Raw genomic sequence first — 14314 nt, forward strand, 5'->3', positions numbered from 1 at the left:
TAATAAATATAAAATCTCAATCTGCTTTATCTTCTATTTTTTTTTCCAAATATCCCTGTTGATTATAAGATATTCTCATCATGGGATAATTTCAATTCACATGATTAAAAAGAATAATTTAGGAAAACTAATACATATTTGTGACAAATAGCTAATTTAATTAATTTTGTTAATATCTATAAATTAGTTATTTAGCTTTTATATTAAGTACTGGGATGGTAATAAACTAATAATTAATTATACTAACTAGGGTATCCCCTCTGATGCAAACAAGGAAACATGTTAATCAATTTGGAGCATCACAATTGTTGGTTTGTGCTTTCACAGAATATTAGGGAGGCAAAACAATGTCTATAAATAGAGAAAAAAGTTTTGAGAGAGAGAGAGAGAGAACAAAAATGGGGTTGAGAGGAGTGATTGGTCTGATAATATTACAAGTCATACTGTTTTTTGGGATTCAGATATGTGCGTCGTCACATATTACCAGAACAAGCTTTCCCAAAGGTTTTGTTTTCGGCACTGCCTCTTCTGCCTTCCAGGTGAGGAAAAAAATAGCTTTTTTTAATGATATATTTTATCAAAAAAGTTACAAATATTAAGGTCTAATTAAGTGAAGTGAGTCCAATGAATTAGTAAATCACTTCTCTATTCTCAATTTTGTTAAGAGTTTTAATGGATTGATTGGGCTATATTTCATATTTTCTCTCTCAATATCGTTTTGAATTAAAAAGAAAGAATTACAATGAGATTTTAAAAAAAAATTGCAGTAAGTCCTACTAACAAATGAATATTTTCTACTTAAAACTTATTATTATAGGCTGTTGTCAATAGAACTTTTTAGTAATTATATTTTTTTTTTGAACTTCAAAGTAACAAATCCATGCAATTTGTGTTTTAATAATTTCATTTTTTGGTAAAGATTTTAATACTTGTTAGATTATATGTGCGGATGAACGTTTCATTTAGTCGTGGATTAATACTTTTTAAATTAAATATTTTTATCTTTGGATTATATACGGGTTTTTTTAATTTTTAATTAAATCATATTATTCAATCATAACAGGCCGATGGCTAATTCTAGTTCAATGACGATTAAACTACGGCTACCTCCGGTCTTAATTATAAGTCTTATAATTAAGACCGGAGGTAGTCGTAGTTTAATTGTCATTGGTCTTATAATTAGGACTAGCAATTAACTCTTAAATAATTGTTCTGATTGATATAATAACACATCACATTCATTTGAGTGGAATAATATTTCAGCCTTACCCAATAATTGCCAAGTACTCCCTCCGTTCCTTATTATAAGAGACACTTGATGCTTATGGCATGTTCCTATATATAAGAGACACTTAAAAGTTGTCTCTAGTTTTTTGTATTGATTTCCTATTTTACCCCTATTTATTTTGTCTCATACCCATACTCTCTCCCCTTCCCACTTCTCTTTCTTTTAATAATTTAATTGTTCTCTCTCCTTATTAATAGGGGTATTGTTGGAAAAAACATTATACTTTTTACATATTAATTGTCCTCAACTAATTTTAACTGTTTTTTTGATCAACGTAATTTAGTTATTTGTCTCTTATAATAAGGAACGGAGGGAGTATCAATCAAACAAGGAAAAAAAAAAGTAATGCAAATATTAGCATTGAATTGAATATATTGAATGATTGTAGCATGAAGGAGCAGTGAAAGAAGACAGAAGGGGACCATCTGTGTGGGATACTTTCTCACGTGTGCCTGGTAACACTTACTATTTAATAATGTGTTTTTCTGATGAACCCAATTATATATCTCTTTGTCGCACTGTCTGAATTCTTTTTTTCAATTATATTATATTATCCAGTTTGCGTCATCATTTGCCCTTAAAATTTTTTTATTTTATGCATCTTTTAAAAATTCAAAGTACTAATTTCAATTGATATTTTTCATGTTATACCCTTATTTACTCTAACAACTTCAAAACAGCATTTACTGAATTTATGAATAATTTTGGTGTGCCAACACTTTCAAATACCTATATTTTAAATAACAAATGGTTTTAAGCTAAAACTCTGAAAATATGAGCTAATTGAGAGATATCAATTGGTCACTTATTTTAGAAATATCTTCTTCACTTTGGGCGCATTAATTCCATTGTAGGAAAGATAATGGATGGCAGCAATGCTGACGTGGCAGTGGATCAATATCACCGATATGAAGTAAAGTTAACTTGATGCAAAATTAAAATTTCCACAAATCACTTTCTCCACTCTCAATCTATTAAAATTAATTTTATATCGAGAAAAGAAAAAACCTCTTCTAATAAAATGTGATAGTTCAACAATGAATGACGAACCATTTTGCATGCAGGAAGACATACAACTCATGAAGGACATGGGAATGGATGCCTACAGGTTTTCCATTTCTTGGTCAAGGATTTTGCCCAGTAAGAAATCTTTTTCCTTTCCCCAAATACCAGAAAATTGAGGTTGAAGTGATCATAATTTAGGCCTATATGAAGTCACAGATTGAATGCAAACCATGATTCCCCCAAATTGGACTAAAGATCAACCATATCTAGACTTGATAGAAGCAATATAATTGATGAAATGTTCTGATCATGCAGTTTCATGTGGCAGATGGATCTGGGGAAATCAGTCAGGCTGGAATTGATCATTACAATAAACTCATCAATGCTTTACTGGCCCAAGGTAGCTCTTATTAATTATCACTATGTGATTGATCAGAATTTTGTTCCCTAATGAACAGTCTCCACCATCTTCATTGCTTCTGATTTTGCAGGACTTGAACCATATGTCACCCTCTACCACTGGGACTTGCCCCAAGCCTTAGAAGACAAATATAAAGGATGGCTTAGCCCTGAAATCATGTAACAAATAGTTTTTCAAAGTATTACATGTGATTCTGGTGATAATACAATGAACTAGAATGTGTCTCATGGTTACTTGTGTTCTGCAGAAAGGACTTTGCAAGTTATGCTGAGATATGCTTTCAGAAATTTGGAGACAGGGTGAAACATTGGATCACTTTTAATGAGCCTCATACTTTGGCCCTAATGGGGTATGACTTAGGTTTCAATGCGCCAGGGCGATGCTCCATTGATTTTCACCTGCTTTGCAAGGAGGGGAACTCTGCTACTGAGCCTTATATTGTTGCTCACAATATCCTTCTTTCTCATGCAGTAGTGGCTGATATCTACAGGAGAAAATACAAGGCATGTTTAACTTCATGGATTATTTTCAGAACCAAATGAGGGGGCCTTATGAGTTTGCACTTTTGGGAATGATGAGATTTAGAGAAAGTAACTGTGTTAGTGCCTTCAGATATGAGACAGTATCATTTTATGCAATATAAAATTGTTAAAATGACAATATACTGAGTAATTTGGCTCTTCCACAGCATAAACAAGGTGGATCAATAGGGATGTCTTTGGATGTGATTTGGCTTGAGCCAGCAACAAATTCTAAAGAGGACATTGCAGCAACTCAGAGAGGCCTAGATTTTCAGTTTGGCTGGTAATGAACTGTAGTACTTAGTAATCTTAAAAAGTTACCCCATCATTGTTATGTTATCAGAACAAAAATGATCTGACAAGTTGTTCAATTTCTGCTTTAGGTTTATGGATCCTTTGTCCTTTGGAGATTATCCTAGATCAATGAGAAGTATAGTAGGAAGCAGGCTGCCACAATTTACAAAATATCAGGCCACTCTTCTTAAGGGTTCATTAGATTTTGTGGGCATCAATCATTATACTACCTATTATGCAATGTACAATCCCAATATTACCAATGTACTTCAAGATTACATTTCAGACTCTGATGCTCTCACTCTTCGTAAGTTAACACCAAACCTTCGTTGGAATTTTTTACAATTTAGAGCTTCTAATTGAAGGGTTTTGTTTATACATTGCTTTCAGCTTTCAATCTCAGTGGTAACACAGTTATTGGAGACAGGGTAAGTCCTTGAAAAGTGAACCATCTTTTACCCCTATATATATATATATATTGATGCTATAGTTCTGAAGAATTGACAAGCCTTCTGCTTCTGTCAAAGATAGATAAAGCAAGCATAAAGAATAGAAGAGTGTGCTTTACTTAACTCTCAGTTTGTCTTTATTATCAGTCATGGTTTTGATATTCAAATTTTGACTCGCAGGCAAATTCTGTATGGCTGTACATAGTGCCGCAAGGGATGAGAAGTGTAATGAATTACATCAAAGAAAAGTATGGAAATCCTCTGGTCGTCATCACTGAAAATGGTAATCTTGCAACTGACAAAATTTTCTAAATCGCTAAATTATGTCAAACTCTAGTAACATTCAGTCCAACTGTGTGAAATTTTCAGAGTACAGCTCATAATTCAATTATGCATACCTTGGCGTGGTTTCAGAATTATACTGTAGGATTCTTCTTTTCCCCCCCCCCTGAATTAAAGGAGTAGGCACTAACAGCCTGAAGTTGCGAGTGGGATTGAATTTGCAACCTCCCACATACAGGAGAGCTCTTATGCCACTTACAGCGTAAGGCCATGGGCATTATACCGTAGTATTCTGCAGTACAACATGTCTAAGTGAAAATGACCTTGAGAATAGGTTACTTTGACATAGCCATTGAAGCATTAGAAGCAACTCTAGAATCCCTTTCAGCTATAAAATGATGCTTTGCACTGTTATATCATTTTCATGTTTCATGGTTGGTTAAAAAGGCATATCATTCTTCTACTGTTGTCCACATAGCCAATCACTTTCAGATTCAATCCACATGGAATAACACTTCACTCTAAACATCCCTCTTTCACTGTCATGGTTTTTTATAGGGATGGATGATCCAAATGATCAACATATACCTATAAAGGAAGCTCTGAAGGATGAGAAAAGGATCAAATATCACAATGATTACTTATCTAACTTACTATCTTCCATCAAGTAAGTAATCATCTGTAACTTAACTGCATAATTATCAAGTTGAGCCCTATTATAATCTGTTACAAAGCTAATGAACTTTTCTGATGTGGCTGACGATGCAGTGAAGATGGGTGCAACGTAAAAGGGTATTTTGTTTGGTCACTTTTGGATAACTGGGAGTGGTCAGCTGGATACACTTCTAGATTTGGACTATACTTTGTTGACTACAATGACAACTTGAAGAGATACCCCAAAAACTCGGTCCTATGGTTCAAGAACTTCCTGAAATCAACTCAGTAATAAAATAACAGCATATTGGATAAGAATGTAGTAATATTTTAACAATAAATGAATCTGTCAGTGCTTTCTTCTCTCCTTCGTTGCTGAGAGTAACGTTTTGGATAAGCAAAAGTCTCATTACTGGGTTGATTCATACGTACATATATATATATATATATATATATGATTGTTTCTATTGATGATTTGACCATGAGATTAATTTAATGGGAGATTTCCATCTACACTTGTCATGATTCTAATCAGAGGTCTTTCGTTGACAAAGGAGCAGCCACCTGGCCAGCTTGCTGACCAGGGGAAGGCATAAACAAATAAGTACAGAAGTGCTACATTAATTTTGACGTCTTTGATTCTTCATGTCTGAGACATTATCAAGTACTAAATATAAGCACCAACCCTAATAGGGATTCAAATCTTAGTTCACTATTGAAAAAAGTATTCACATTTAGTATTAGACAATATCTTGAAAAAGCCCCCAATAAGAGGTGATATTAGTGTTTTGGTTTTCCAGCATTTAAGGTGGCCACACTCAGTAATTGGTGTAGGCTAAAGAGAATCAAGGAATGTACACAACTTGGCAACAATTTAGCCAAATATCCTCCAAAATGGTGCTAAGGCATAATAAGAATATAGGGACCACTAATCACTAACAACACTAGAAAGCTCCTTTTAAATTCTGAAATTCCATCATTCATTCTTTGACATTGGTTAATAGATATATGGCAACATATGATTTTTTTTTTTTTTTACCAGCAATGGCAATATGTGATTGGTTCATAGATATATATAACATGTAAATCTGTTATGGGGTTTCCACGATTTTCCCAAGACCATTAATTAATACTCCTCCGGTCCTTAATATAAGACCCATTTAACTAATTTGATTAGATTAAGGAAGTTAGGTAAGTTAGTTAATCATAAGAAAAGTGACACATTTTTCCTAAAACACCATAATCATCTGTCTTAATACTCCATCTCCCTCTTCTATTTGATTATGGTTGAGGGAGTATCCATGGGGTAATTTAGAGAAAATTAATAAATATGAGAAATGGGTCTTATATTTAGGACCAAAACTAACTCAACAATTGGGTCTTATATTAAGGACCGGAGGAGTATATAATCTAGAGATTAATTATTACTTTCGTACGTAATTAAATGACATGGGATTATCATTCTTATCTTAAACTTCCGTATTCACAACAGTAATGCAAAATTCACATATTAAAAAGTATATGATTCCTTAGATCTCTCTGCATCCAAATATTTTCAATTGAGGTCTGTCCAGTTCCGTGTTGCCAAGTTCACAAGTTTGAATTTGCTGGGATATACGTAACGATCGAGTACTTCAAAAGGACTCTGTTGGATCACTCGACAAAGGAACCCAGCAATATTTGTCCGTTACCACAATAAAAAACAAAATAATTTGTTGAAAATTGTATATTCTATGAGGATGGACTGTACGTAGGTAAAAGCCAGCCAAATAAGAACAAAATCCACATAGTTATATAAATACATATAGACCGGGTGGGGAGAGGAAAATTCTTAGAAGATACCAAAATTCACACACACACACATATAGAAGATAATGAAGCAGGATAGATAGAAGCAAAAGCAACAAAGCTTTATTTATTTATTACTCTTTCATGTTTCTAATATAAGAGCTAAAAATAGTCGTTGAGTTAGTTTTCAATCCTTAATTAATATATATATATATATATATATATATATATAAACCAGGTAGCTAATTTATAGAAATTATGAAAAATAATTAAGTTAGTTATGTGTGAGAAATATATGTGTATTTTTTTAAAATACATTCTTTAATAGATCTATCATTTAATGAAAACCTCTTAGATAGCTTAAAGAAAAAGTTATAAATTGAGAGATGGTTTTGTATTTAAAACCAAAACGAAAATTCTTAACTATTATATTTCGTATTAGAGGGGTACATCGGTCTTTGAAATATTGTATTGATATGTTAATTAACGTAGTTTTCATAGTTTAAAAACGAAAAAAAAACCATCATGCGAGTCATTTGTGTGAACTAAACTTAAATTTGATTGCAAATTAAATGACATGTAAAAACGAGGGACTAAACTAAATGACTACTCTTCTGGTCTTATTTATAAGACAATTTCAACATATTTCACACAGATTAAGAAAAACTTTAAAATGCATTAACTCTTTATTAAAATATAACAATTTTTTTAACTTTATTCATATTTAATATATACATCTTTCAAAAGAGATAACTATATACAATATAATAAATAAAAGACAAAATAGTATATTAATATTAAAAATTTAATAAAATGACTTGTAAAAATAATAATAAAATTTTATTTCTCTATCCTATGTCTATAAATAGGACAAGAGGAATAATCATTAAGAACGACTTTTTGTGTTCCACTTCCGCACCTGTACTACAGGAAAATTAAAAAGCAGCCCCGCTTGGTTGCGGTCAAATGTGAACAAGCCCATATTTTCACTATTTCAGCCACCATCCCAACACCACCACACTGCCTCACGGTTCCGGAATATGTACATCTCTCTCTCTCTCTCTCTCTCTCTATATATATATATATATATTTACATATTCTCTGTCGTATTATCATCCGATCCTTTCATTTCCCATTTCACACTGCTTCTCTCTCTCTCTCTCTCTCCCCCTCACCCCTCTCTTGCCCTTATAAATCTTCTTTGTGTACACACACACACACACAGCTTTTGAGAATCCCACATTCTTCAAAGAAACACATCTCAGAACTACTTATCTCTCTTTCTCTCTCTGTGAGGAGGAGGAGGAGGAAGAAGAAGGCATGGCTGCGATGAGAAAGGACACTATGATAGGGTTAATAATAGCGATAATGGTGGCGGCGGCATGTGAGATGGAGATATGCATGTCAGATTCTTCAAACAACACAATAATAATCAACAGAGGAAGCTTTCCGAAGGGTTTTGTTTTTGGCACTGCCTCTTCTGCTTTCCAGGTTCGTCCTCCCTTTATTATTCTTCTTCCTCTTTATCACTCTTCAACCCCAAAACTACTCCGCTGCATGCGAATCTTGCATTCACAAAAATATTTCAGTACATATTCTTTGTCTCCAATATAAGCAAACGTATAATTGGGGTGGGGTTGGTTTCAGGTTTGGGGTTTGTGATAATAAATTAATAATGATGATGATGATGATGGAGAAGAAACGAGAGAGCCAGTGAAACATATCGATCCGTGAATGTGAGAGAGAGAGAGGGGGAGCAAAACGACACTAACGAGTTGAAGCGCAGCCTAATTAATGCAGCGTTTTTCTTCTGATTCTCAGTTAATGTTGCTCAGATGTGATTGATGGCTAGATATGTCAGAAGAATCAACGGTCGTTTACTTTTTTTTTTTTTTTTTTGAAGCCAGGGAGGTCATGACCTTTCTGAAATATTCTAATTTTTGAAGGGTATTTCCGTCAGAGAGGATGTATTCCGTTACGTCGTGGCGGATGCCGGTACACGGCATTCGCTCCGCTAGATCCGACACAGGCGGGCAGCGTGCATTATCTCTTGACAAAATGACGTTGGATTCTTTTAATTTTTTTAAATTAAAGTTATATATATATATATATATATGAAGATTTTTTTCGTTCATTGAAAACGTCAAAAATACCTTAAATATTTTTAAAATTATGAGAATGTTTTATATATTTGATGACTCTTCAAATAAAGTACAAGCAGTGCATATTTTTTGTATCTGTATTAAATTTAAACAGACCAATTCTTTATATTGAATTTACATATTTAAAAAATAGTGTAATTTTGAAAACATAGAGAATGTTTTCATAACTCTGTACCTATCAAAACATATAAGAGAAAAAGAGAGAAATTTCCTTATAATAATTAATCCGGTTTGCTAAAAAAAAATTTATTGTTCTCTTTGTGTGTGTGTTTGCTAAAAAAAAATTATTGTTCTCTGTGTGTGTGTGTGTGTGTGTGTGTGTGTGTGTGTGTGTGTGTGTGTGTGTGTGTGAGCACATTCGGTGATGCGCTGGATCTGCTCCGTCCAAATGTTTTGGATCTAAGAAGCTTCCCAGAAGTTGACAAACAGAAAGGGAAAGAAAAAATAAAAGGAAAGGGAAAGAAGCTTCTCGGATGAACACGAATATTCCTTCAAAAGTATAATATTTTATTATACCTTCTAATTCTAATCATATGGTAAAATTAACTACTTCATGATTCTTATTGAAAAAAATGTAACTTTTTTTAATTTTGCCTTCATTAAAACTAATGTTTGCAAATGAAGTGCCTCATTTGAATTGAAAGCATACTAACCAAGTTATTTTGCCTTATAAATGTTTGATTATTTTCTTGAACTAAATATTTATAGAAATTAGAGTGGGTGTTGTGTGAGGGCTATTAGCATCATTTTCTATAGCCTTTTAGACATATAGTGATGATAGGAAGCTTACTTATTTTACGCTTTGTACTTCTGATTAAGATTTATTTATATATGATAGCAACATTATGGTTTTGTCAATGAAGGAATGATAATATTAGTTGGCTTGGTTGTAGTATGAAGGAGCTGTGAAAGAAGATGGCAGGGGCCCATCAGTTTGGGATACCTTTTCACATACTTTTGGTAAGAAATTATTTTTTTGTTGCATTTTTTGGTTTAATTCGGTGGTTATTAAATTATTTCACTTGCACATGTTTATTATTTTTTAACAATTAATAAATATATATTCATAAGATATGGAAACCTCAATTGTACCAGAGATATCAACAAGACTAATTAATTGGCATAAACTATTCATATCAATTATTAATTTGTCAAACAGGTTTTGTGCTTATTAATTTTATCAACCTTGATTATGTTAGATTGTTATTCTTTTCTTTTTTTTAAAATTTTTATACAATTTAAACCACGCATGCAATGGCAGCAATGACCTCGAACTTGGTTCTTATCCAAACATGACGGTTAGTGTTGCCACTAAAACAACTAGTTGTTTGACGTGTTAAATTGTTATCTAGTAGAAGAAGTGAAATTGAAATTTCTTATGGATGATCAGATTGGTTGACAGGGCTATTTTTATCATCATTAGAAAAGAAATACACACATAATAATAAGCCCCACTTCTATGGTTTTGGTGAGGTAATTAATTAGAAGTATCTTATATTTAAGAAGGCATGAAGTATTGTAAATGTATCTTTCTCACACTTCAAGCAGCTTGTGGTTGGTTTTCTATTGCTTCCTATTGATGGGATTGGGACCTGTAGTGTAGAAACATTCTTTTGTTTTGCAAAAGTAGCTGGAGAATAAATTCTTAAGATACTGAAATTCTTAAACATACTCCTTGCTTTGCATTGTGTTGCAGGCAAGGTCGCAGATTTCAGCAATGCTGATGTTGCTACAGATCAATATCACCGCTATGAAGTAAGTAATTAACTGCTGGCTGGATTTGGTCACTGATTGATTGGTTGCTCCCCCTCTTTTTCTAATTCTACAATTGCTCTGTTCAGAATAACTATAACAACACAGTTTAAAAGGGTGTTCATAAGGTGTTTGTCAAAATGCACTTTCAACGCTAGAGCCAGTTTTTTTTTTTTTTAATATTTAAATATTATTATTTAAAAGGATTATTCTTCTGTCAATGAGTTTTAATTTTGCGTAATATCATCTTCATCTTTAAGATTGATGTCATGTGAAGCTCTAAGTTTGGTAAACTTGAGATTCTCACGAAAGCAATTAATAATACAGCTCAAAGTAGATTCATTATCATTCTCTTAATTGAGCCTTGGTGACAGTTAGTTCGTTGCTAATCTTAACTTCCTTTGTGGGCAGGAAGATATACAGCTCATGAAGGATTTGGGAATGGACGCCTATAGGTTTTCCATTTCTTGGACTCGAATTTTTCCTAGTAAGCTTCCATTTTCTACTTGTTCTAATAGGATGAACTGGCAAACACGGGTTGAGGCATATAAGATAACTCAATCAAATCTTAATTAACATGAATTTTAACTGAAAAAATGACGATGATATGCTCTATATTCATAAAATTTTCAAGCCAATCTACTTTAAGTCCCCGTTACAATGATAGTCTTAGCTTTCTATATTTTCTGCGAAAGTACACGATGAAATGTGCTGAAATAATGGAGTTTCAATTGTTAGATGGAACTGGGCAAATCAATCAGGCAGGAGTTGATCATTACAATAAGCTCATCAATGCTTTACTGGCCAAAGGTGAGATGCTCCATGTGCCTGTGCCATTGGCAGAATTTATATAAAGATGCAAGTAGTAGTTCAATGCAAATAGATGTAGTTTTTAATGCTTCTTATTGCATCCATGGTTGATTACAATTTCAGGAATTGAACCATACGTGACCATCTATCACTGGGATCTTCCACAAGCCTTAGAAGACAAGTACAATGGATGGCTTAGCCCTGAAATCATGTAGAGCTTGTTATTTATCTTCTCAGCTTAACTTGGGATTTCACTTTATTCTTATTCTGAAAACAATAACATATGAACGCACCAACATTTTGTATGCTGCAGAAAGGACTTTGCAACTTATGCGGAGACATGTTTTGAGAAATTTGGGGACAGGGTGAAGCACTGGATCACATTCAATGAGCCCCATACATTTACTACGCAAGGATATGATGTTGGTCTCCAAGCTCCAGGACGCTGCTCTATTCTCCTTCACCTATTTTGTAGGGCTGGCAACTCTGCAACTGAACCTTACATTGTTGCTCACAACGTCCTCCGTGCTCACGCAACAGTAGCAGATATTTATAGGAAAAAATACAAGGTAAAGTCATGAACATTAGAAGAATAAAATCAAATAACTTTTATTGAGTCATATTCTTATCATTATCCTTTTAAAGTGTTTGCTTAGGTCATGCCATTATCATTTTCTTTTCAAGGCAAGAACAAAGTGTAGATCTTTATGTTATGTGCTCCTTGCTGTGAAATTATGTTCACCTTATTGAAAGCCATATATACTCAGTGGTTTGTTTATTCTACAGAGTGTACAAGGTGGATCGCTTGGGATAGCATTTGATGTCATTTGGTATGTGCCAGCAACAAACTCCAAAGAAGACATTGAAGCGACTCAACGAGCTCAGGATTTTCAACTTGGCTGGTAAGTGATAGACATGATGGTAGCTTGTAGTCTGTACGTTCCATATTCTTGAAAAGAAGGAAATAAGTGACTGAACCTTAATAATCTGTAACAACAGAAAAGGTTAAACTAATTTTTTTGAAATCCTTGGCGACAGGTTCCTTGATCCTCTGATGTTCGGGGATTATCCAAGCTCAATGAGAAGTAGAGTAGGGAGCAGGCTGCCAAAGTTTACTCAATCTGAGGCTGCCCTTCTCAAGGGCTCATTAGATTTTGTGGGAATCAATCATTACACCACGTTTTATGCAAGAAACAATGCTACTAATTTAATTGGAGACCTACTCCACGACTCCATTGCTGATTCTGGATCCATCACCTTACGTAAGTCTAAGGCTGAAGCTTTATGTCAAGAGACCGTATTACTTTATTGGAGAGTTTCTTCTTTTTCGTTTTCATTTCTACAACCACTAAGTTGCTTGCTGTGTTCTCTTTGTTTTCAGCATTCAATGGAACCAAGACTATTGGAGAAAGGGTAGGTCCTGTAAAGTGAAGTATTTTTTCCTTTATTTAGAACCCTAAAGAGAGAGACCCATCCTTGCCTCTTCACAATTTTCTTTCATTTATAGATATGAGCACTTGGTCAATTCGTCCATGAATTGAATCCCCTTTTAATCATGATAGTAATTTGTGAATTCTGAAATGCAGGCGAATTCTATATGGCTATATATAGTGCCACAAGGAATGAGAAGCTTAATGAATTACATCAAACAAAAGTATGGAAACCCTCCTGTGTTCATCACTGAAAACGGTAATCTTCCAACTCTAAACAAAAACTTGCAGAAACTCCCATATCCCTTCATAGTATCACCATTGCACAACAACTGAGAGCTAAATCTCCCTCTCTTTCTTATGGTTGTCTCAGGGATGGATGATCCAAATAGACCATTCACCTCTATTAAGGATGCACTGAAGGATGAGAAAAGGATTAGATACCACAGTGGCTATTTGTCTAGCTTACAAGCATCTATCGCGTACGTAAAAATGTGTCATTACTTTGTTGATTTGTGTAGCTAATTACTGCAAAATCCATGCTATATATTTATTTAAAGCAATGAATCTGAAGGAGTTTTCTGGCTTTGGTGATATCAGTGAAGATGGGTGCAATGTGAAAGGGTACTTTGTATGGTCACTACTGGATAATTGGGAATGGGCAGCTGGATACACTTCCAGATTTGGTCTGTATTTTGTTGATTATAAAGACAAGCAGAAGAGATACCCCAAACAATCTGTAGAATGGTTCAAGAACTTCTTGAAATCAGCCCACTAACGTTACGTACAGCTAATATATGAGTAAGTGATGGGACTAGAATTTGTCATTGCCCAGAAATAATACATATCATCAGTGTTATATCATATCACAGTTTCAGTTTCATTACTTCTCAGCATCATGCCATCATATTACACAACCTGTAATTTTGAAAACTTCGATTTTACACCCAAGATGTCTAGAGTCCCACCTACTTTTAAATCAGCATAGTTATGCTATGGAATTTGGAATCTCCTTGTTATAAATATATGGCAATATGAAAATTTTAAAACTCGTGTACACGTTATATAACTATGATGCTGGCATGTTATATACCAAAGCATCTCATGTTTTCACCTTGTGACTTAACATACATACATGTGTGTGTCTATATGTGTGTGTGTGTGTGTGTAGATTGCCATTGAATGCCTTTTGTTTTGATCGCAGGCCAGTGAGTATGGATTGTAAGTGCTGTTGAGGAGGAACAGGAGAGATTTATACATATACAGTGAAGATTTATTGTTGATTATTGCAGAGGAAAAAATTTAAGTTTATTTTCAATTAGACGGGATGATGATGTTTAGACAGAATGTAAAATTGTGTCATTGTTTAAAACTAGGCGCTGCTTTTGCAGTTATTGGTATCCATAAATAATATATTGTGGTGATGTTCTTTCAATCATCATTTTTTTTAGCAGAAGA

The 14314-nt window shown here is 33.7% G+C and overlaps 2 protein-coding genes across 3 annotated transcripts; both read left to right on the forward strand.

Annotated features, from left to right (window-relative positions):
* The first annotated feature begins 398 nt into the window (after positions 1–398).
* LOC114741490 (beta-glucosidase 40-like) lies at positions 399–5206 on the forward strand. The gene is made up of 13 exons (XM_028929769.1): positions 399–539; positions 1677–1743; positions 2143–2201; positions 2353–2428; positions 2622–2693; positions 2785–2872; positions 2962–3217; positions 3403–3518; positions 3619–3836; positions 3920–3957; positions 4159–4261; positions 4819–4927; positions 5029–5206. The coding sequence occupies exons 1-13, from the start codon at positions 399–401 to the stop codon at positions 5204–5206; spliced, it is 1521 nt and encodes a 506-aa protein (XP_028785602.1).
* LOC114741487 (beta-glucosidase 40) lies at positions 2713–14314 on the forward strand. Of its 2 annotated transcripts, XM_028929765.1 has the most exons (15): positions 2713–2717; positions 8054–8193; positions 9758–9824; positions 10561–10619; positions 11028–11103; positions 11355–11426; positions 11550–11637; positions 11740–11995; positions 12213–12328; positions 12465–12688; positions 12808–12839; positions 13013–13115; positions 13230–13338; positions 13457–13657; positions 14061–14314. In XM_028929765.1, the coding sequence occupies exons 2-14, from the start codon at positions 8071–8073 to the stop codon at positions 13632–13634; spliced, it is 1503 nt and encodes a 500-aa protein (XP_028785598.1). In that variant the 5' UTR covers positions 2713–2717; positions 8054–8070; the 3' UTR covers positions 13635–13657; positions 14061–14314. The 2 variants fall into 2 exon arrangements, with proteins under 2 accessions (XP_028785598.1, XP_028785597.1); XM_028929764.1 differs by lacking the exon at positions 2713–2717 and having other exon boundaries at positions 7872–8193.

The sequence above is a fragment of the Neltuma alba genome, unplaced genomic scaffold, assembly GCF_004799145.2.
Source record: "Neltuma alba isolate B1F8T4 unplaced genomic scaffold, ASM479914v2 tig00003407_pilon, whole genome shotgun sequence".
In the NCBI taxonomy this organism is placed as follows: domain Eukaryota; kingdom Viridiplantae; phylum Streptophyta; class Magnoliopsida; order Fabales; family Fabaceae; genus Neltuma; species Neltuma alba.

What these genes read in the sequence shown, in the direction of transcription:
- LOC114741490 (XM_028929769.1), top strand. Translation starts at nt 399, where the DNA reads ATGGGGTTGAGAGGAGTGATTGGTCTGATAATATTACAAGTCATACTG. An exon ending in TGGCTTAGCCCTGAAATCAT is followed by an intron (nt 2,873 to 2,961) that starts GTAACAAATAGT and finishes TGTGTTCTGCAG; the next exon opens with AAAGGACTTTGCAAGTTATG. An exon ending in CTAGATTTTCAGTTTGGCTG is followed by an intron (nt 3,519 to 3,618) that starts GTAATGAACTGT and finishes TTTCTGCTTTAG; the next exon opens with GTTTATGGATCCTTTGTCCT.
- LOC114741487 (XM_028929764.1), top strand. Translation starts at nt 8,023, where the DNA reads ATGGCTGCGATGAGAAAGGACACTATGATAGGGTTAATAATAGCGATA. An exon ending in TTGGACTCGAATTTTTCCTA is followed by an intron (nt 11,104 to 11,354) that starts GTAAGCTTCCAT and finishes TTCAATTGTTAG; the next exon opens with ATGGAACTGGGCAAATCAAT. An exon ending in CAATGCTTTACTGGCCAAAG is followed by an intron (nt 11,427 to 11,549) that starts GTGAGATGCTCC and finishes TTACAATTTCAG; the next exon opens with GAATTGAACCATACGTGACC.